Genomic DNA, 23889 nt, shown 5'->3' with positions numbered 1-23889 from the left:
TGAGTATATATACCACATTTTCTTTATCCATTCACATATTGAGGGATACCTAGGCTGGTTCCATAGTCTAGCTAGTGTGATGAATAGGTAGACTTAATAGTCAAAATGGCCATACTACCAAAAGCATTATACAGATTTAATGCAATTTCTATTAAAATCCCAATGACACTCTTAGTAGTAATAGAAAAATCAATTATGAAATTTATTTGGAAAAATAAGAGACCCAGAATAGCTAAAGCAATCCTTTGCAAGAAAAGTGAAGCAGAGATACCACAATACCAGACCTGAAACTATACTACTACAGAGCTATAGTAACAAAAATGGCATGGTATTGACACTAAAATAGACTTGTAGACCTATGATACAGAATAGAGGACAGAGACAAACCCACATAAATACAGTTATCTCATACTAGACAAGGGTGCCAAAAACATTCACTGGAGAAAAGATAGCATATTAACAAACGGTGCTAGCAAAACTGGAAGTCCATATGTAACAAAATGAAATCAAACCTCTATCTCTCACCCTGCACAAAAATCAACTCAAAGTGGATGAAAGACTTAGGCACTAGAACAGATACCCTGCACCTAATAGAAGAAAAACTAGACCCAAATCTGCACCACATTGGCCTAGGATCTAACTTCCTTAACAAGACTCCTACTAAAGCCAAGAAGTAAAACAAGAATCAATAAATGGGATGGATTCAAACTAAAGAGCTTCTTCTCAGCAAAGGAAACAATAACATGAGAAGAGAGCCTACAGATTGGGAAAAATCTTTACCACATGCACCTCCAATAAAGCATTAATCTCTAGGACATATAAAGAACTCAAAAAACTTAACACCAAAACAATAAATAACCCAATCAACAAATGGGTTAAGGAACTGATCAAACACTTCACAGAAGAAATACAATTGATCAGCAAATATATAAAAAAGTAATCAACATCTCTAGCAATTATAGAAATTCAAATTAAATCTACTCTTAAGATTTCATCTCACTCATGTCAGAATGGCAATCATCAAGAATACAGGCAACAATAAATGTTGGCGAAAATGTGGGGAAAAAGGTATACTCATACACTGCTGGTGGGACTGCAAATTGGTGCAACCACTATATAAAGCAATATGGAGATTCCTCAGAAAACTGGGAATGGAAGCACCATTTGACCCAGTTATCCCACTCCTTGGTTTATGCCCAAAGGACTTAAAATCAGCAGACTGTAGTGACACAGCCATATCAATGTTTATGCATTTGATGCATACAACCAAGAGGAATGTAGAGAACTAGGCTAAGTGGAAAAGGACAATGCCAAAAAGTTACTTAGCAATTCCACTGATATAACTTTTCTCGAAATAACAAAAAAGACAACAAATTACTGGTTGCCTGACTAGGGAGAGAAGTCAGGTAGACCAGTGGGCTATAAAAGGACACAAAACTCTGAGATAACATTTTCTGGGTACAGTATTCTGTCTTGAATGTATCAGTGTCAATAACCTGGTATTGTACTATAGTTTTGCAAGACGTAACTATTGTAGCAAACTGGGTAGAGGGTACAGAGATCTTTCCGTATCATTTCTTATAGTACAATTTTCTCAAAATAAAGTTTAATTTAAAATAATAGCTGAAAAGTGAAAACATGCTTCATCCAAGGCCTCACCACCTATTTCTGATTCACATCTGGGATGGGACCTAAATATACTCATTTCTTATGTATATCTGGTTAATACTAGTTTTAGAGCTATAAAAACTACTGGTTTACATAGTAATGCTTTGGGGGCAACAATTACTGCTTTTGTTTTAGTAGAAGCCTAAATATCATGTGACTTCTTCACCAAGGGTTCTATGAACTACATAGCCTTGCCAGGACTTATAATCAAGTCCTTTCAGCTTGGTGGTTTTCCCTGAGCAAATCAAGGTTGAGAATAATCTTAAGGACTTTCTAGCTCCTAGCACAAAACACAGACCATAAATATTTGTCATTCTGGATTGCATTGCCCTAAAATCTAAAATACAATAAAATACAGGAGCTTAGCTTCAAACATTTAACACTTTGATATATTTACACCAATTAGAGTGTGTGCTATCTCAGCTCATATCCTATGCCTTTTTAACAAGGCTTAAACTTTGTTCCTTAGCTTCCTCACCTGGGATATTCAGAATTCCTTACTTAAAAGCAAATATTCTGTAGACAGCTACAAGGTAACTTCCAAAACACTACAAAACCAGTTAAATTTTATCCACATTACTGTTTTATCAAAATGGACACTCACCACAGCTTTGCTTTAATTTCTAAAAACCCTGGATAACAAAGAAAAGAAAAAAAAACACCAAAATACTAAGCAAACAAGAATTCACTTAACATGCTTAACAGAAAGGGATGGGTGGGGACACAAACTTAGGCAATTCTATGGGACTTAACAACTTGTGCTCAGTTTTTAGCAAAACCATACGTGCCTAGACTCATAGATGGTGAAGCAATTACATGAAGTGCTTACCATAAATGGTTTCCTGCAGTTCTCAAGAATTCCATTTAAAACAAAACCCCCTTATGCAATAAGCCTGCAGTCTTCTCAGTCTCCATGGCAAAGTAAGAAAACTTGAGGAAATAGGATTAAAGAGCACAGGCATTTACATTAGAATTAAGGGAAAAAAAATTTTTTGATAATGACAGATCCAGACACCTGAAAGAGATTATATTCACAAATGATCATTCTATACTTAAAACCCTGGATATTTAAAACATTCCAACCCTGGGCCCCTCCCAAACTATCATATCTTGTTTCAGGTTCTACTTTTCTTAATTAATTCTCTCTCAAACTAAGTAAATAGCTATTTTGTTAGAACAGAAAAAACTAAACAATAGTGTTACAATACAGGTAAGGATCCCAACAAACCAGCATCTAGAACTGAAAACTAGTTCCCATTAACTGCCCTTTCTTCTACCAGAAGAGGAAGTGTCACCATCCTGTGTAATCCCCAAGACTTCTTCACTGGATACTCTAGTTTGCTACCACCCTGCTGAGGGCCATTACCAAGTAGGAATGACGCTTCAAAATTTCCTTGCCAAGCGTACCCCATGCTGCTTAGAGGACATTCGATGGGACATTGCATGCATGCTTTAATAAGGTGACCTTGCTCAAGGACCAAGGTGGATCCGGGTTTAGAGCTGATCAGGTTTGAGGAAGTAACCGGCTCCTTGAGTTTAAGGCGTTGCCAGTTTAAGATAATGGGTTTTAGGGAAGTTGGAGGTTGAAGATTATTGCTGGGATTAGGGTGTTCCTGCTGCTTGTTCCCGTTGAGTTCTCGTGAGATTAAAATGGGATTTGGAGATAGCCTCGTGGAGTAGGTGAATTGTGCGGGCAGACGGCAGAACTGCCCTGGACCTGTGTGGAGGCGGTGTGAGAGCGGGAATAAAGAATTGCTGTTTGAACCTACGAAGCTGTGTGGTGGCTCGTGATTCTGGTGCCAAGCCGAGACCTTGGCACCACCCCAGAAGAAAATCTTTGACTCATTAAATAAATAACAATTCCCCAATGCCATTCCTATCCCTAGCAACAGAGATGCCAAAACCCCTATTGCCTGTAGTCAGAACTTCATTTCAATGTAATAGAATAGCCCAGTTTGTCATACACTGAAACTTGTCTCCATTCTTCTTCTCTGAGAACATCCCTGAGGGACTTAGGAAAGGAAAGGAAAATCAGAAACCATTTGTTAAGTGGTGGCCCAGGAATTGGGATTTTTGTTTTTTAAGGTGGCATCTCAGCAAATACAAGATTCTGTTTTGAAAAAGTAACAAAGGCTTAGTTTTTAGCTGATAGTCCTAGTGTGCTCTATTAAAAAAAGACACAATATAGAACATTGTTGAAAATATTTATTTTTATATAGTCCATCATAAATAAGTCAGGAGAGGTTCCACTCTGCCACAGATGTATCTGAGAAGTAAGAACCCTGTGCCATCCAATTGGTGACTGTCTGAACGATGTCGCATTGCTTATCCCAGCCAGAGCATACACCTTCCAAGTTGTTCCTGTTGGATGACTGCTTCCAAATCCAGATGACAAAACAGTTCATCCCCAAAGAAGGCTAAAATATTTGTGAAGAGGAGAAATAAATTAAATCCCTAAACAAAAACTTTCTATACACAGCTTAAGAACTAGATTTTGTAAATTTCTATGTTTGCTTATCTATCAAATTCAGAGTTAAGACAAGAATCAACCTCATGAAGCAAAATAATAAAAAACTAGACACACAGAACCATAAACACAATTTGTTACATTTGAGTGTGGTTACTTATTATAAACAAAAAGGATATGTAAGTTAATATGTAAACTCAATCAAAAGATAAATGATTAATGATTTGCATTAACTAGAAAAATTAATGAACCCAAATAATAAAAGTATCATTATTAGATGCAATATCAATGATACTGAAATAACATTTTTACTGAATGCTTTCTGTAAGTCCCATTTACCATCCTTATTTTAAAGATGTGGAAACTGAGGCTTTAAGATGGTTACATATCATAAGTAGAAGAATAAGATGTGACCTAGGTGCTCTTAACCACATCCTTAGCAATTTGCCTCCATTTCCCCTTCAACTTATTCTGACCCCAAACATTGCAGCCAGTAAGCAGCCCAAACTCCCAATTTGCTAACTTGAAGCAACAGAATCAATAAAGGAGAAATGAAGTATTTCAAGTCTAAATCCTACAGTCCTGCTGATTGGAAGTGTAATTTCTGAGGACTGCAGATATAGCTCAGTAGAAGAGTGCTTGCCAGTATAAGGGTTTGATCCTGGTATTATAAAAATAGAATGCAGTTTTTATTTTAAAAAATTTCTCTATGCCTAGAAAACCCCAACTTGCATCTATTTTTATTTAACCCCAAGTATTTTTGCTTATAGTTAAGACATGAAAATAAACTCTTCATCTATTTAGGTCTGTTCCTCAATGTAATAAGCACACAAAATAAAAGAGAAAATCTTCCTTGGCCTTACACAGATAATGAAAATAATTATTCTGTTAGTCAATTTATTTGCCTTAGTAATATTTTACTAAGATATTACCCCTTTATTCATTAAAATACTGCATTTTGAATAACTGTTCCTATCAAATAGCAGTTGCTGACCACATACAATGTACCAATCTGGGTGAAAATGGAGGACACTAAGATGAATGTGGTTCTAAATCTCAAAAACCCAACAACTTGGCAAAGGAAACAAATCAGTAAATCATTAATTATAATATTTACATAAATATTATACAAATAATAAATTTATGTGTAAAACATTAGACTTTATATTAATTTTATATTAATAAAACCAAAGCATACACAATTCTGTTCCTTCAGGGTACAAAGTAGGCAACCCAGGAAGACTTCTTTAGTAGTCTCCCCAGAACAGCCAGTACAATATATGAAATTCCATTAACTGGACATCTTTTTGCAGGTAGTCAATTTTTTTCCTAAAACATAAGTACACCTGGAAAGGAAACCAGAATATATGACAGAAAAGACTGAGAAAGCACAAGAAATGAAAGGAGCATTAAGAAAACAATAAAGTGAAAAAATGAAAAATTAGGTAGAGGTTGCTTCATCTAGTCTGCAACTTTGAAGATCAAAACTGGCTGGGATAACTGAAGCCAAAATAGTATACATTCCAGCCTCACTTCTGAATCCTATATCACCTAAGGTAGAAGGGTCATTTAATTAATTCAATACTTGTTGAGCAAAACATGTAATGAAAATAAACAACAGACATAGTAAAAGGTAGAGAATGCCATTCACTAAGAATACTCTGGGAACACAGAAATCTGATCAATTTCAGACAGGAGGAAAGTTTTGGCAGAGGCAACATTTGAGATTGGGCTATTCTAGAAGCAGGTTTCCATCAGGTTGAAACTTAGGGGAAAAAGTATTCCAGACTGAGGGACCACAAGCAAATAGACAATGTCATGAAAATATTAATTAATTTATTTATTTATAATTTATTTATTCCAAGATTAGCATGCAATATCATATGGCTAGAGCATTGTTATCATAGAAGGAGGGAAGGATAAAGAAAATATCACCAAAAAGATTAAAAAATTACTATTAATAGTTTATTGATCACATTATTTGACAAGTATTGCTAACACAGTTAACACTTTACAGACAGTATTCTTATTCAATCCTCATGGCAACCTTGTGAAATAGGTATTACTATGCCCAACTTAGGAAAGAGGAGCTGAGAAAGGTTAGTGGCCTTGGGGAAAGGTATTTGATAATAATTTCCAGTATTTAGAAAATATTCACATAGTAATTCCATCTATGATCATGTGCCCTAAGGTAGTTTCCCTAGGAAATAATTGGTCTATGGTCACTCAGTTAGTTAAGAGCAGATACATGATCTCAATGGCCATTTACAGAAAAGGAAATTAATAGTTCTTTGAACAAGGGCTAAGAAAAAAGGAACTTAGTGGGGCTCTGAAAGCAGTTTTAAGCAGACATGTCACAAAGGGTTAAAGGGAGAAAGGTAGGTGAAGAAAAGAGCAACAAGTGAAGACCATTTGTTGAAGAAGGTTATCAGGGAAAACAATAACCACAAAAGTGGACAAGTTGAGGAAGACAGCATATGGTGGTACTTTTTTGAAAAGAAAAAGTACCTCTGAGATAGCAGTAAAGCAGAGGAGGTGGACAAAATTCCTATCAGATGACTCTATGCTGAGTACCAGGTAAGATTACCTGTTGGAGTCCAAAAGCCTTTGGAGATAGATGTTCCACCACCTACTGACTGTGTGACCTGTTCTCTACGACTATAATGACAACTACAGATAATGTTTTTATAAAGTACTTAAAACAATAGCTGACACAGTGTAGGTGACCATGATTAATATTAGTTTAGAATAAACATCCCTTATTCAAAAATCTGATCTCCAAAAACACTCTGTTTCCAAATATTTTTTAAAAAATACTCAATCTGTATTATTATTTTCTGTCACTCGGGAAAGTGACTTAGAGGACAATTTGGAATAATCCAAGGATCTCAAATAACCAATGAAGTGTATTTTGGCAAACTACAAGAGATGTCTGTGAAACAATCTCAAACTGAAATCCCATAGCACCAGTATGCAGTAGTCTGGTCATTACAGTGCCAGGAATATCAGACTTACCTGTTTGCTACATGTAAAGTAGCTGCAGTTTGAATTTTGAATGCCCTCCAAAAGTTTATGTATTAAAGGCCTGGATGCATATATATAATATGCATGTGTGTGAGTGTTTCCTCAAGTGTTTATCCAACATTAGCAAGACTGTTTCTGAGAAAGGAATACACAGTGCATTTTTAGCACCATAAATGCTCATATATTGGACTTACTGAATGCATAAGAATGCATCATAAAAAAATAAATCAAAATCTAAGTTATATGCATTAAAAAGGTTAATTATATTGTTATGTATAATACTAAAAAACCTAAGTAATCCTCAAGTGGAAAATACATTGGATATCAATTCTAATTTTAGGTGGAAAAAAGCCCAGAAGCCTATATACCTTTGCTAAAATGATGTAAAAAGTTGTATTCAGGTGAATACAGATAAGATGGGAATACAGAAAATTAAAAATAGTTTCACGATTTAATGTGGTAGAATAATAAACTAGTTCTTTTCCTTTAAAATGTGTTTCACTATATTTATACCAAGTATATAATTATACCAAAAAGATTTTGGAAGGGGACAAAGCAGGGGATCAAACAGTTTACAAACTATTGCAGTTTATAATGCCTGGTGAAAGGTTCATGTCAACACCTACCACTGTTACTCTTGTTTCTCAATGTTTCAATACTAGCATATGAGCATTTGCCCTGTAATGTTTATTTGTAAGAACAGTACCTCAAAACTGTTGGTTCAGGCATTCCAGGATCTGCACCCCTTTTAAATCCTGAAAGGAAGAGGGAGGGTGAAGAAAAAAAAATACTAATTAATACCCCAGCAGACAAAAAAATCTACCTTGAAGGCTTTTTTTTTAAATCTAACCTAGGACAGCTATCTAGATCTATCAACTCTATCTAGATATACTGGGGCTACAGAATAGTTTCCAATCTTCACTAGAATGTGAAATTATGTCCAGGACTAATCAGAAGGAATAACAAGCTACTTAATTCTAGCATATACACAATTAACACAGAAGCTCTTAGCATCCTCTACTTTTCATTATTGGTCATTACCCAGAAATAAGTTACAGCAATTCCCAAATCATACTGGATGACAGACTACAAAGAGCACAAAGACCAAAAAAACCAACAACAGCTAATCTTTTTCAAAAACAAAACTGAGGATATCATTTTTTTATTCCAAACAAACCTCTCTTTTTATAAAGCAAAGTCTAGTGATACAAAAGAGAGGAGGCAGGGTGCAGTGGCACTTCCAATGAAGGATTGCAAATTCAAAGCCAGCCTCAGCAACTTAGCAAGGCCCTGTCTCAAAAACAAAAAAATTTAAAAAAGGTTAAGTATTCTGGATTCAATCCCTGGTTCCCATTCCCTCACCCAAAATTTTGATTTGATGATATATGCTAATTTGCTTAAATAACTGATTAAAATCAGAATATAAAGAACTGGGAGGAGTCTGAAATTTTACGCTATTTTCAGGACAACAAACTAGCCTTCCAGTTCCACAAGAGTTTAAGACACAAGGTTCTGAGTCAGTCACAGACAAGAGTTCATTATTCCCAGTGATAGCTGTAGTCAGAGTTTCATCATATTATCTTCAATAACCCAAGACCTGATGCAAAGCCCCAGGAAGAAGGCCAGTTGATAACTGCACATATAGTGAAGATAAATCCTACATTTAGGAAACCATAAACTGTTGGGCTAAAAGTATGTCTCCCCTTGGCTCTGGAAGGTTGTTCTATAAACACCCCCAAAAGATAACATGGAACCAAGGGTCATCAGAGTCTCCACACACAAGATTACAGAAAGACAAGAGTCCATGTAGAACTGTCTTTCAACTGGTGGCACATTAAAACCTTTTTGTTGCTTAATGTCACTTTCTGACACATCTTACAGCACTATATGCAATCAAGCTAGAAAATGTCTTGAATTACATAAGATTAATCTGTGGATGCAGATTTTAGTGTGAATTAAAGAACCTTGGAATTAGTTTAAACATAATGTTAAATTTTATATATAGTGTAAAAGAAACGATACTAATAAACAAGGAATAAGTTCTAGAAAGATAACTTTAACATAAATCTCAAAAAACCTGAGTTTTAACATTAAATTTAACATTATGTTTAAACATAATGTTAAATTTTATATATAGTGTAAAAGAAACGATACTAATAAACAAGGAATAAGTTCTAGAAAGATAACTTTAACATAAATCTCAAAAAACCTGAGTTAGACGCGAGGATGAAAAAATTAACATGATGGTTGTCTTAGGAAAGGGAATCATTGTGCATAAAGGAAAATAAACTCTAGTATGCTAAAGGAAAATATTATCCATTCTTCTGATGAAAGCCACCTAGACCCACCTGGAGATGAAGAGAAACGCCCTGAAAACCCACTTATGCCAAATAGTTATCACTTTCACAGACATCGGGTCATCATCTAACCCCCACGACAATTCTGAAAAGTAAATCTTGCCTCCGTTTTACAGAATGGGAGGAATTACATCACTTGTTAAACACCACACAACTTGTAAAAGAGGGAATTCGGTTTAAATCGACCCCACTAGACCGGACAGCCTCAGAAGACCTGCACGGCGGGATCACGTTTCCGTCTCCCGCTCGCGAAGGCCAAAAATGGAGTCGCAGACGCCATCAACCCCTTCCCTCAAGTCTCCTCCCAGGCTCTTCTCCCACTGACCCAAGTAAATCACGAGAGGAATAAAGCCCCAGCGGATGGCAAACTGGCCGCCCTTGAAGAGCTGCTGCAGCCTCTGTTTAGCCTCTTTACTCAGCTTCACCATGGCGACGGCCGGGCAACGCAGTGTGGATCCCCACCACAGTGACCGGGACGTAATCCGAAAGGGAGGAGAGGCGCGCATGCGCTCTACACGGGCTTTACGGCAGGAGTCGTGAGCGTGACCAGCAGAGGTCGTAATTCATTGCTTTTAACGGGCCCAGCTCCTCCGGGGCGCTGCTAGTGGAATAATCTTGTGTAGTTGGCTCCGCTCTCTGCTTAGAGATCTCGGCGTTCACGTTACTTATCACAATTTAGTCGTCACCTGGGGTTGTGGTCAGCGATGGGATACTGGGAGGCACAGCTCTCCAGGTTCCTTGAACCTGAAACGACCTGTCTTCCCCCAGTCTTAACTATTTTTAAAGCGCATCTCCAAAGTGGTCCTTTCTTCATATAAAAGCAATATTAAATCTGAAAGAACTGGGTTTTAGTTGCGACTCTGTGAGATTTGTTGTATAATCTTGAATACGTTATCTAACTACTCAGAACATGTTTCTTGAAAGCCGGGAGTTGAACTGGAAGGAAGGGTACTAACTGAGGGATAGTATACATGCTTGCTTTACCGACGGACCCCACTCCCGTCCCCAATCTCGGTGTTCTTTGGACGTGTGTGTGAGAGTGTGTTTGCAGAGGGATTGAAACCAGGGGCACTCTACCACTGAGCTACATCCCCAGTCTTTTTTATTTTTTGAGACAGGATCTTGCTGCATTGCTGAGGCTGGGCTCGAACTAGCAATCCTTCAACCTTAGCTTCCCAAATCGCGCCACCATCCTGACTTAAACGTTTTAAAATGCTTGCCAACGTTTTGAAGTTTGGGAAATTTCACCTGAAATTTTGGACCTTTTCAAAAAAGCTGTCAATAAACATTGAAACAATCGAAGGCAGTTAATAAGAAATTACACTCCTGGGGCTGAGGTTGTGGCTCAGCGGTAGAGCGCTAACCTAGCATGTGCGAGGCATGGGTTCAATCCTCAGCATCACATAAAAATACAAACAAATAAAAATAAAGGTATTGTGTCCAACTACAACTAAAAAATATTTAAAAAGAAAAAGAAAGAAAGAAATTACACTCCTGTTCGCCCTCCTGTTCGCCCATCTTGCCCTCAATGATTTAGAATTGGAGTGGTTCTCGACTCTAGCTGCACATTAGAATTACTCAAAAAGATTTAAAGTCATACTCATGTTGCCAGGGATGCAAGCTATTCCTAGAAATTCCGATTCCTTTGTGGTCGAGCTTGGCCATTGATTTGCCTTTGCAGTTCCCAGGCTGATTCTAATGTGTAGCCAATCTGATCACTGTCATATTTGAGCTTTTGACTCCAGATCTAGGATTTCTTGATTTCTAAGGCTCTAAGAGACAGATATCTAAGGCTTGACCTTGAATATTTTCATGAGTCATTCCCAAGCTATATAGTCACATTTCTGCAAAACTCTTAAATGCCCAATAGCACCTAAAAATTTACCCTTGCATTATAGTTTTGTCTGTGCTTGGCTCATCTTCATAATAACAACCACCTGTGTCTACTACAATTGTCACTACCTTAAGTGCTTTAAATACAATCGTTCATTTTAGTGTGTGGAAGAATTTGCAAATTGCATTGTTTTTACTAAGCTATATATGTTATAGATCTCCTTTTACAAATAAGGAAAGTGAGATTCTGATATTAAATAATTGATTCAAGATGATATAGTTGTTTGTGCCCTTAATCATATCACCTCCATGCTGTCATCTGATTTCTTCCAGAAGAAACTGTTTCTTTCTAATCTTTTCATGAACTGCCTAATACATAGTAAGAATGCAGTGAATAGTGCTATTCTATCAGTTAGGCTAAACAATATTGAGATCATTTGCCTTCCTGTATGCTAGGCACTAGAGATGTATAATTTTTTTAAAAATGCATGTCTGTATGTGCTGGGAATTGAAAATTGGGGCTTTGCACTAGCTAAGCTTACATTTTACCACTGAGCTATAAACACAGTCCAATATTTTCTTTTTTCTTTTATTTTTTCAGAGACATAGAGGTTTATTTGGGAAAACAGAGGCACATTCAAAGGAAAATGTGGACTATCTCAAGAATGAAAAACTTTAAGGATAAAACAAGGAATATAAATGTAACTGAGAATGTGGGCATTGCCAGAGGGAGAAACAACAAGTCCATGATGTGTGGTATTAATATTTATAGAGAGACAGTTGCTAGGAGCTGTACTAGAGGTGAAGCCAGGGCAGAGTTACACAATTTCACATATTTTCCTGTGCTCCAGCATTGCCCTCATGTTGCTTTTTTCAGGCAAGAGCATGGATCAAGAGCATGGGCCAAGAACTCAAGCCCAAAATTTTCTAAGGAGGCATTACTCTTAAGAATTTCATTGTTGGGCTGGGGTTGTGGCTTAGTGGTAGAGCACTCATTTCACATGAGTGAAGCACTGGGTTCAATCCTCAGCACTACATAAAGATAAATAAAATAAAGGTATTGTATCCATCTACAACTTTTTTTTTAATTTCATTGTTAAGTGAGAAAGAAGTTAACTGAATCCAGTGCAATGTGAATATATTCCTTGTCCTACAATAAAATTATTTATCAAATAAATATGATCAGCAAATAAATGTAAGACACCTAACATTGCCTAGGGAAGTCAAGGAACTTTTGAAGAAGCCAAATGATAAATTGGAGAGAGGGAATAAGTTTGAGCATCATTAAGAAGGTAAAATCAGCTGGGCACAGTGGTGCACCCCTGTACTCCCAGTGGCTCTGGAGGATGGTGAGTTTTCAAACCCAGCGTCAGCAAAAGCAAGGAACAAAGCAACTCAGTGAGACCCTGTCTCTCAATAAAATACAAAATAGGGCTGGGGATGTGGCTCAGTGGTCAAGTGACCCTGAGTCCAATCCCTGGTTCAAAAAAGGGAGGAGGAGGAGGAGGAGGAGGAGGAGGAGGAGGAGGAGGAGGAGGAGGAGGAGGAGGAGGAGGAGGAGGAGAAGGAGGAGGAGGAGGAAGAGGAGAAATCAGCAGGATTTGTGGGTCAAATGAATGTGGAGAGCAAAGCTGAAAGAGATAGTCAAGGATGACTACCTAGTTTTGAGTATGTGCAACTTAACTGATCTAATAGTCTCACTCCTTCATTTCCAAAGTCTAAATTATGTAGCTTTACCTGTTCAATGACTCCTACACATAGGTTCTAAGTGGGAGCAACATTATTTTGGCTGGAGGATATTATGCTCCTTGAAAACATTTCTTGTTAAAGGAAAAAAGTTTTCACTCTTGATATGCCCTCCTGGTTCAGGTTCACATTGCCTAGTCAAAGCAATCAAAAGATAAATGGTCTGCCTGCATGTGGTTTCCACCCCAACTGTCTAACTTACACACTGTGGTCCACACTAATCTCTATCACAATTCTGCTCATGTCACTCTCCTTTCCAAAAACCTCCAATGAGTTGCCAAGGGCTACCACCCTAAATCTCACTTTTCTCTTCTGAAAATAAGTGTAATACCCAAGATATCATTGTAAGAAATAAAAGAAGTTCATATTTATGAAGAGTCATTGCAAACCTTAGAGTGTTAAACAAGTTGTAATATCACAGTCGATGATAAAAGTAGTACTCAGAAAATGTTAAATTACTAGAAACAACAAAGAAAATAAACCAAGTCAGGAAAAGAGAGCTAGGCTCATGAGCTGAATCAGAAAAAGTATCTATGCATTGGTAACCAAGTTTTTATATATTTATTCATTCTGGAAGATTGAGTACTGAGTATGTCATATTTCTGTAATAATCATTTTGGGGCATGATCCCCTCTTAAAGATTTTCCCATCTATTTGGAAACAAAGACAAGTGTTATTAACAAGTTACTTGTCCATGTGACTAAACTGTGGGAAAACAAGAACGTAAACATAAGATTAAGCACAGAGATCCAGTGGGGGACAAAAGGTTTTCATTTGAATCCTGGTTCTCTCATTTAGCTGTCAAGTTATTTAACCTCTGAGTCTCATCTGCAAAGGAGGATAACAACAGTGCCACTTCCCTCACTTAATGTAAATACAAAATTAATCTACCTCAAATACAGTGCCTAGCTAAGTGAAGATTTAATCATATGTAAGCTGTTAGTATTATTGTTTGTTTGCATAGTTTCAGTTTCAAAGATCAATATTTTTTTCAGAAGGTTTTTTCTTTAATTCTAAAACTATCTATGTCAATTGTCTGCACCTAATAGATACACAGCCCTGAAGTAGGTACAGAAAGGAATATGCAATATAGGAACAGTTGAATATAGTCCTCAAGGACTTCGAAATCATGTGGACCTAAGATCAGATTTGCCAAAATTTAAATCCAATGTTGCCATTCACTCAAAATGAGAACCTTGAGGACTAGTTGATAACACATCAGAAGGGCTAATTAACTCACCATGGTTACCAGGAAAATAGGGACTAGTTTCTAAAAGGCTGCCAACTAAATGAGCCAAATGAAAAAAAAAGAAATTTTTATTATGTATCTTGTTTCTCAGAAATTTTATATTTAAAACTACATTAGTTTTCAAACACTATGTTTTATTTCTTGGGTTTTATGTCTTACTTTGTCCTCTTTTTTCCTGCTAGGGTATTTTTGAGCTGCTAAACAATTTCTTATTCCCATGATATAGCTTGGAAGTATTTCTTTTTTTTAGTTCTATATGGACACAATACTTTTATTTATTTTCATGTGGTGCTGAGGATCGAACCCAGTACCTCACACGTGCTAGGTAAGTGCTCTACCACTGAGCTACAACTTCAGCTCCAGAATTTTGAAGCACATCAAGCAAACACATACATGAAATAAAATTTTCACAAAGAAGAGATTAGTTAAAAAAAAAAAATCACAGGAACATCAACCAAGTGTAAGGTTTGGCGGGGAAAAGGGAGTTTCAGGAAATAGTCATGCTCAGACACCACAAGGATCTAGGTCATCTTATTTGTAGATAGAGTACATAGAACACTGGAGAACCTAGGCTAAGAACCTCAAAATGTAGGGCAGACTCTACATTGTTATGAGTTGAAAGAAATCACAGACGGCTGGGGAGTGCAGGGGAAACGTCACAAAAGTAAGCCCAAGTTGACTGTTTTTGTTTTTGTTTTTCCTTCAGAACTGGGGATCAAGGCCAGGGCCTCACCCAGCCTAGGTCAACATTCTACTGCATCCCCTGAGCTGATGCTTCATGGTTGGGGAGCAGAAGAGAAGAAAAAAATGCCAGATGTGTACCGGTATAAGGAAAGAGAATAAAACACTTTAGGGTAGAACAGAATGCTCCAGGCAGGAAATAATGAGACCCCGTTACAAAAACCTGAATGTCAAGGAATTTGGGTTTCAGCCAGTGAATAGCTGCAAAGCTGCTGAATATTTTAGAGGGAAAACATATTACAAAGTAAAATAATTTTTAGGATTTAACTTTTTTCAATTTTTTTTTATTTTGTTGAAATTAAAATCATATAGTCTAAATTGAAAAGGATGTATAGTAGAAGTTCTTCCTCCCACTTGTGTCCCCTGCTGCCTAGTTTTCTCCTGAGAGGCAAACCAATGTCACCAGTTTCTTATTAGATATGCATATGGAAGCAAAGACACATATAAATTCCACTCCCTTCCCCCTGTTTTGTAAATGGTGTACATGCACACTTATTTATCTTGCATTTGTCACTCAAAAATATAATTTAGAAATTCTTTGTCTGAATACATACGAAGAGCCCTATTTACTTTTAAAAATAGATTGGAATAAAAAAAAATACCTAGTTTAAATTCTCTCTGCCTCTTCTGTATCTTGCTGCCCAGTATTCTCTAGAGGCTACCCAACGTGTCTAGTTTCTTATATATACTTCCAAAGGTATGCTAGGCATATGGAAATAAATAAACCCACAGTCCTTCACTTTGAAATAAAATATGGTGCATAGCATACACTCTCTCACCTTTCTTTTTACTTAAAAATATTTTTAGAAATTCATGCAAAGTCAACTTCTGTTTGCATCAATAATATTGCACAATTAATTGTCCATTAATTGTTTTAACAATGTATTATGGTTACATATAATATTGTAACTAAAGAAAACTGAATGAAAAACACACAGAAACTCTATTATTTTGGAATTTCTTATCAGTCTCAAAGTACATGAAAAATAAAAAGTACTATAAATATTTCTTAGTGATTATTCCATATCAGTATACAGTTTTATTTTTTATAGATGCAGCAATACATCTGATAATTAATTTAACCCATCCTCTATGAAAGCAAGCTATTTCAGATTTTCTTAGCACTGGAAACAGTGTTCATCAGTATATGTCTAATCTTGACTCCATGGTTGAGAGTTAAGAATGGCCCCAATTACATAACCACAATAAAGATTCCAAGCCAGGCATGGAGGTACATGCCTGTAATCCCAGTAACTCAGGAGGCTGAGGCAGGAGGATAACAGGTTCCCAGTCTCTGCAATTTAGTAATGCTGTAAACAAATTAGTGAGACCCTGTCTCAAAATTTTTTTAATAAAGTAAAAAGACTGGGGATGTGGTTCAGTGGTAGAACACCCCTGTGTTCAATCCCTGGTACAAGGAAAAAAAAAAAAAAAAGATTTCAACAAGAGAGCAGGGGCCAGAGAATCAGGAGCTCCCAGTTCTCATTCTGGTCCGGCTGCTCACTAGCTGCTCCGCATTGAACACATCACAGCCCTTTAGTCTTGGTTTCCTCTTCTACAACACTGGACCATCTGCTGTGGCTACTACCCAATTATTTTGAGAGTTCAATAAGATGATAATTCTACAAGTTTTATTCAAGTGGCATCCACTGGGCAAATAAAGAGCTTGGCAGGTATGAGTCTCACATACAGCCTGTCTCATAGCCCTCTGTCTAATCAGAAGCAATATAATTTATCTTGTGGCAGTTTCAGTCTCAGGTTTAGGAGTGTCAAAGGGGGCTGCTCCCTGTTTCATATTGTTTTTCATTTCAAATAAATTAAATTTATTTGGGCCCTTCTGCTTTTCTTATTTTTAAATTTTGTCAGTTACTGCCAGAAGGTGTGTCGCATAATAATAAAGCTAAATAAATGTTTGCATTTGATAACCATTCTGCACCACTAAACTGGACAGTTTAATAACCCCATCCAACATAGTGATTCCCTTGTACTAATACAAAGGCAAATCATCCTATTGGACATATTAAAAAGCAATATTAATTAAAAACCAAACATTCCAAAAGGGCTTTATTCAAACCAATAAAAATATTGGTTTCCCCTAGTCTGAATGGCCCCACTGCTTAACAAATGGCAAACCCACACTGGTTCATGTAGACTGTAAAGTGGAAGGCAGGTTTTATTTACTTTTTTCTCCCAAGGAAAATTTCATATTGACCTTCTCTAAGAGCAAGATAACTATGTTACCAACAATTCTCTTTATTTTTTTTCAAGCTAAACACTTTCTCTTTAATATTCTATGGCACAGAACTTGGAAAGACCCAAAGACTTTTTTCTAAAGAACGATGGAGCTCTCCTGTAGAGTTATAAGTAGCTTGGCCAGATTTGACACCCACTCTCCCAGTGATTACACCAACTTGTTATTTCAAATCCTTGTGGTGTGCCACTCCCTGGGGCCACCATTGTTGACAGAGATAGGGTTCTCACAATTTACCTTAAGGAAAATACAGACATCTTGAGCAGGCTGTCAGCTCACCATGAACATCTTCACTGACCTCCTCACCAATAGAGTTGAGCCCCAGGACCTTTGTCCAGTGTGACCCAAGTTGATTGACAAAACATAGATTGCCAGTTCAAACAAAGCCAACCTGAGCTTTTCTCCCAGAATGTGGAATTGGGACAAAGAGACTATATTGTCAAAAATGGGCTCTTGAAAGAAAGAGATATAATGTATAGAAATGAAAGGGAAGGAGCCATCCATCTTCTTCCACCAGGGGGCCCAAGCAACAGAAAGCAGATTGGCTGAAAAATGAAGCATACCCCCCCACCCTCTGCCCAGAAGCACCCAGAAGAAGCCCATCTGTGATGAGGTTACCAAGGTCCAGACCTTACCAAGGTTCATTGTCTCCCCTCCTTTTCTGTAATACCCCATCATCACTGAAAATTCGCCAGTTGGCTGAAGGTAATTTGAGTTGACTTCTTATATCTAATGATTATAGCTAAAAAACAGCCTAACAAGATACTCATTTGCTTCGAAGCAATGTTAATGTTCCGCAATGGAATCATTATCAGTGCTGGCACACACAAGTGCGCACACTCTTAAAACACGCATTCCACAGGCCATGTTAATACAGAGTTAAAGGCTTGTTAACTGATAACAAGGCACAATACTAAATTTCATGAGCACCAGGATTACAACTTTTATAAAAATATGTTAAAACCTTGAAGAGAAAGCACAGGAAGAGATGGAAGTGGAAACGTGAGGTGGTAAATACCTGAACTTGACCGTGGCAATGGGAGTGGTAGTAAAAGTGAGGATATGGGTAATGAATTGAACAGAGCATTGATAGAAAAACAGAGAGTCAAATATGACTGAGATTTTATGTTTGGGTGATTGTGTTGTAATGCTGTTAACACAGAAAAGGAAGGGAAGGAAGGGGAAAAATGAGAAAGCAAAAGGATAAAAATGGAAAGTACTATTCTTGGAGCAAGTGTTCTGCTATTATGGGAGAATTAACACTGTTTTGTTAGACACGGAGTCACCTCTGAAAACAAACCTAGAGATCTTCTGGTTTTCACTCTACAAATGGGAAACATGGAGTTCCCAGAACTGAAATGGGCCCCCACCAAGTCACATAGCTAAGACCTGGCAGATCCAGAACCTTAAAATCAAGTTCAGAGTACTTTATATACATTATATTGGTGTGGAATATAATACAACTATTCATTTTTCCATAAAAAGAAAACAAAAAATATTAAGGTGAAGATATGATTTGAAAAACTTTTCCTATTAACATATTGACAAATTGAGCTCTCATTTCATGGCCAAATTCTTCCCTGAAAACCATTATTATTAACTGATATTCATAATGATTGTTAATATTATACTACTAATAATAATTAAAAGGATTTGATTAGGGAGGTTTACAAGTTGTTCAGGTCAGTGACCAAATAGCATTTTGACATGGTTTCCTTTCTAAGAAGGACAGATCAGGAGCTGGAAATGAGGGCAAGACATACACATGAAAGTTCCTTTCAGCAAGAGACATCAGAGGGTCTTGGAGACAGACCATCCAAGAGCAAACTTTGCCTTTACAGCTCACCAACTGTGTAGTCTTGGATGGCATATAGTAGGTGATCGATAAATGTAAGCCTTTATTATTGGCCAACCAAAATGTGAGACTGCTGGTTTCAGGACAAGGCTTTAGGGGTGGCTTAGGAACATTTGGGACAAGCATAAAGGAGTCTACTTGGATACACTAAACTGTAACAGGCCCTAGAGTGTTGGGTGAGTGAGTAGGCAGATCAGCTGAAATCTGAGCAACAGCTCACACTGGTTTCCAATAGAGTTTCAGGTTTCCATTTAGGGAGTAGGACTCTAGCCCAGGAAGTCATTGGAAAATACTCAGCTTGAACCTAGAGAAGGACTGACACAGGCTAAAGGTGGTGATCAGTGGGGAGAGAAAGAAAAGGGGTTGCCATGGGAAAAGTAATGCTCAGATGCCACTTAGAACAAAAAGAGCAACCTGGTTGCCTAGCAATAATAAATGGGCTATTTAACTTAGCACCTTAGAGGTGACACTTGTTAAGAATGATGCAAGGTCTCAAATTTTACACGTCTTATAAGTTTACAACTGTTAAAGTAAACTAAAATGGAAATTGACCTGAAGAATCCCTAAGCAGGAAAAAACAAAACAAAACAGGCCTCACAAATAACTTAACCTTGTGTGATTTGCAAATTTGCAAATTAAACTTAATTTGAGCTTATTTCTTATAAATACCGATATTAAAGAAAAACAGAATTTAAATTAAATTATTCAGAAGCAGCCATCACTTATAATCCTGTAACTAGACACTCTGCCGTGGGATAGACCAAATAAGGCAACTGTATGACTTCAACCCATCAAGGGTTTTCCTTGGCTTTTCTTCTCTGTTCCTCCTATGAAAGTTTTCCCCTTGCATTCCCCTGGTGGAGCTTCCAAACCACTTCTGGTTGGGGTGCTACTCAATACATGAATTCCTGTTTGCTCAACCAACTCTTTAAGTTTTTTTAAATAGTGGAACACTTACTCCAAGAATATATTTTCCATTTTTATCCTTTTGTTTTCTCACCTTTCCCCTCCTCCCTTCCTTACCCAGGGCCTTGCAGAAGTTAGGCAAGCTACATCTCCAGTCGTTTTAGTTCACCTTTTTTTTTTTTTTTTAAAAAAAACACAAGTTATTCTTTCAAAAAATAAGAGACTCATGGGCCAGAGGCCAAGAGCTTTATTACATCTGGTGAAATACCCAGGACTTTGTGTCGATTTGCCTTGGCTCCCCATGCTCACCCAATTCCATGATGGTGAATCAAGGATGACGGTACATGCAGGGCACAGTGCTAAGAGAGAGGAACCCTGAGATGGGGAAGCCATGGCAGTTACAGTGAGCAGAAGCAAACCTGCTCTTTGGCTCGGAGGAGATATCACTTCCCCTTGTTGTTAGCTATAAACATAATCCCAAATAATGACCTGGCAAAGAACAATCGGGGCCTCCCATTCCTGGAATGCTTGGGAAGAACATGTGGGAATGCTCAGTGCCCAGGGCAAATTGTTTCTCTTAAATCAGGACAGAAAATTTAAGCAGTGTTGATTTTTGAAAAGGCTGGAAAGGAAGGAAACTCCAGAAGCCCAACCGTGAGGAGCTGAAAGGGCAAGTAAGTTAGGGTCTGACTCTGGAGGCAAGAACAGACTGAAGACAAGGATGAGGGGCATGTGCAGGGCAGAAGCCATAAGAAAGGACAAGATCTACAAGAAGTAAGGTAGGTAGTTTCTGGAAGCATTATGTGGTCTGGATCTCATGAAAATCAAAGGGAGATCTGTAGAGGAAAGGACACCAAGAGGTGGGAGGCGGGGAGGGAGATGCGAGGAAGTGATTTATATATGGGACTGCATTTTATTGCTATATTTTGTGAAGGTACAAATATGTAACAACAAATCCCATTGTCATGTACAACTCCAAGGCACCAATAAAAAAGTGGGAAAAAAGAAAAGGACAAGACCTTCAAGGGAGAAAATGCAGAAGAGAAACATGCCAGAGGAAACATATGAAATGTCCAGTCAAGAGGCAGGACAAGAAGACTGAGCCATCAAGGCAAGCAGAAAGCACAGGAAGGGAAGAATCAGGCTATGCAAAATTAGTCACAGCATGCTAAAGCCTCCCTGACCCATCACCAGCCAGGTTAGGTGCCCTCCTCAGCACCCCTGCCTGCTCAGCTCCTATTGGATTATAGTTCCCTCCAGAAAAAAAGTGTGTATGGTGTGTGTGTGTGTGTGTGTGTGTTTAATCTCAACACCCAGAATTTGCATCAGTGCCTCATGGTGGGCCATCATTATATGCACATTGAGTTAGCAAGTAGTTAGTGGAGTAAGGTAGGTAGTTTCTGGAAGCATTATGTGGTCTATGGTACCTGATTCTGCAGGTAAGTCCTTTAAGATGAGGACTGGGAAACAGTCATTGCTTTTGGAAATTGAAAAGTCACAGGTCATAATTCCAGAAGACAATTTTGTGGAACTGAAGGTATACAAACCAGAGCTCCAGGGACTGGGGAAGGAGTGGTGTCAAATAGCCAAAGCAGTAAGCTATGCTTCTTTCTGTCCCCACCTTGCCTTGTATGGGACTGCAGCAAGGCATCTGCTTTGCCTCAAAGAAAAGCAGAATTGCTATAACTGAAATGGAAAAAGTCAATTTCAGCTATTTTTAAAAAATTACAGGTGGTTTTGTGAATTAAAATATCAGGCCTGGGAAGGAGGAGGAGAACAGGGTCCTGAGCTAACACCAAAGCAATTGAGTCTTGGAGAGAAAAGCAGAGGAACAGGTTTGCTAGGCCCCTGACCCCAGGATCGTTGCTATTGGGGAGGGTTAGGGGTGGGGGAAAGGTCAGAGATGGAGGCCAGGAACCCTGATCTGGACATAACAGGGCCTGTTCAGGGGCATTTGACCTAGGGGGGATGGTATCAAGAGATCACCACATTGGTACCTCCCTGGTGACCCCCCCAATGTGACACTCACATTCCTCCTCAGAGTTTGCGTTTATGTTCCCTCTGCCTGGAATGTTCTTCCCATGGCTCATTCCCTCATTTCCTTCAGGTCTCTTCATAAATATCAGAGAGGCATCCCCTGACCATCATGTCTAAACTAAGAGCCCCTTCCCCCATCACTACCGCATTTCCCTGATTCTACTCACCTTCCTACACATACAACAAGGGTCAAGGGACACACTGCCACCAGAGTTCCTGTCTGATTTCCTCTCTCTAACAAAAAAATCAAAAGAGTAAAGAACAAACATACCATGGTCTGCAATACTACTTATGCATCGCTCTCTATTCTAAAAAGTGCCACATACACACTACAGGGAAACATTTCTATGGAAAGTAGAAATTCCCTTTTCAGGGCCTCTAAAGGATGAAAGAAAACTTGAACTTGGAAATATTATTGCAGGCGGTAATTCTGGTTTTGAAAGAGCAGGTTGGGTCCTTTCATCCCTTGGGAAGCAGTGGCCAGGTTTCACTCTGAGGGGTGCTTGGTCCACCCCCACTGAGACTGGGGCAGATTGACAGCAGAGGTTCCCCCATTCAGATTTCGGAAACAAAAATCACCTCTCTAGCAGAGGGCTAAGAAGCCATAGTAGTCAATGTTTTATTAAGTAGTCAACACTCTGTCTTCTTCTAATAGGAATATTATGTAGTAGTAAGCATGCATTCTTCCTCAGAAGAGAAAAATGTTTTTCAAATTTGAGACATTTTTATATACCTTTCTCCTAGAGAGAACTCCTCTCTTACTGTCTTATAAAAAAACAAATTAATTAATAATGTAAAGGTCCATCAGGGGAAGAGGGACTCTCCCCATCTCTGGCCAAAGCCAGAATCAGCAGGGCAGCCTGACTATTGGGAACATGAGGGTGAAAGAGATGCTTTAGTTGCTCCTTTGCTGGGGTGGTGGTGGTGAGGGGGGGACTTGCATGATGCTTCTGCCTTTTCTAGCAGAAGGAAACTCACCTGTGCTCCAAGACTTTGAGTCCTTCTAAACTGTTATATGTGAACCCATCTTAGGTTACCTGGCCACTCACTGACCAGACTCAGGACCTTAACACCCCAAGGGATGGAGCCCTAATTCCTTACTTGGGTGGGACCAGACAGTAGTCATATGCTCTGCTGCTACCTGTGGGGCTCACCTCTTTGTCCCGGGGGCTTATTACAACCCTCTAGATTAAAATTAAATAAACAAGCCATCTGGAGTCCAGTCCTGTGCTGAGGCAGAGAGAGGAAAGTCAGGAGGAGAAAGACTGAAAGGTGCTGGGGTGACCTTGCATGCCTGTTATCCCAGCCACTCACCACGCTGAGGCAGGAGAAGAGCAAATTGAAGGTCAGTCTCAGCAACTTGATGAGACTCTCATTTCAAAATTAAATAAATGAATAAAAAGTAAATAAACTGGGGCTGGGGACATAGTTCAGTAGTAGAGGGCTCCTGGGTTCAATCCCCAGTACTGAAAAACAAAAACCAAAAAGTCAGACTGAAAGGTGAGGGGGAAAAAAATGAATCAAAGCTTCTTATCAAAGAGGGAGGCTCATTTCCATGAGCACTGTCTAGTAGGGTCGCCCAGGATGTATTGGGGGAGATGATTTAGAATGAAAGCCTCCAGGTAGAAGGACAGCAGCTAGGGTGGCAGGGGAGGAGAGCAGGGAGTGCCACCACAGTAGGGAGAGTGGGGAGAGCTAGTTCCATCAGGACAGGTCACCGTTGACTGCAGAGTAAGGCCAGCAACCTGAAGAAGA

At 38.4% G+C, this 23889-nt stretch overlaps 1 protein-coding gene across 1 annotated transcript; it reads right to left on the bottom strand.

The window, feature by feature from the left end:
* Positions 1-3855: 3855 nt before the first annotated feature.
* On the bottom strand, positions 3856-10019 carry Tomm7 (translocase of outer mitochondrial membrane 7). The gene is made up of 3 exons (XM_005319096.5): positions 9842-10019; positions 7866-7914; positions 3856-4085 (listed from the first exon to the last, which is right to left on the bottom strand). The coding sequence occupies exons 1-3, from the start codon at positions 9942-9944 to the stop codon at positions 4070-4072; spliced, it is 168 nt and encodes a 55-aa protein (XP_005319153.1). The 5' UTR covers positions 9945-10019; the 3' UTR covers positions 3856-4069.
* Positions 10020-23889: the final 13870 nt, after the last annotated feature.

Source organism: Ictidomys tridecemlineatus, chromosome 2 (assembly GCF_052094955.1).
Source record: "Ictidomys tridecemlineatus isolate mIctTri1 chromosome 2, mIctTri1.hap1, whole genome shotgun sequence".
NCBI lineage: Eukaryota > Metazoa > Chordata > Mammalia > Rodentia > Sciuridae > Ictidomys > Ictidomys tridecemlineatus.
The sequence above is the reverse complement of the archived record's forward strand: the minus strand, read 5'-3'. Positions and strand labels throughout refer to the sequence as shown.

Bases quoted from the DNA above. Each gene is read 5' to 3' on its own strand.
- Tomm7 (XM_005319096.5), bottom strand. From the start codon at position 9,944: ATGGTGAAGCTGAGTAAAGAGGCTAAACAGAGGCTGCAGCAGCTCTTC. The intron at 7,915-9,841 runs GTCAGTGGGAGA...TCTTCCTTTCAG, and splicing joins TCCTCTCGTGATTTACTTGG to GATTTAAAAGGGGTGCAGAT.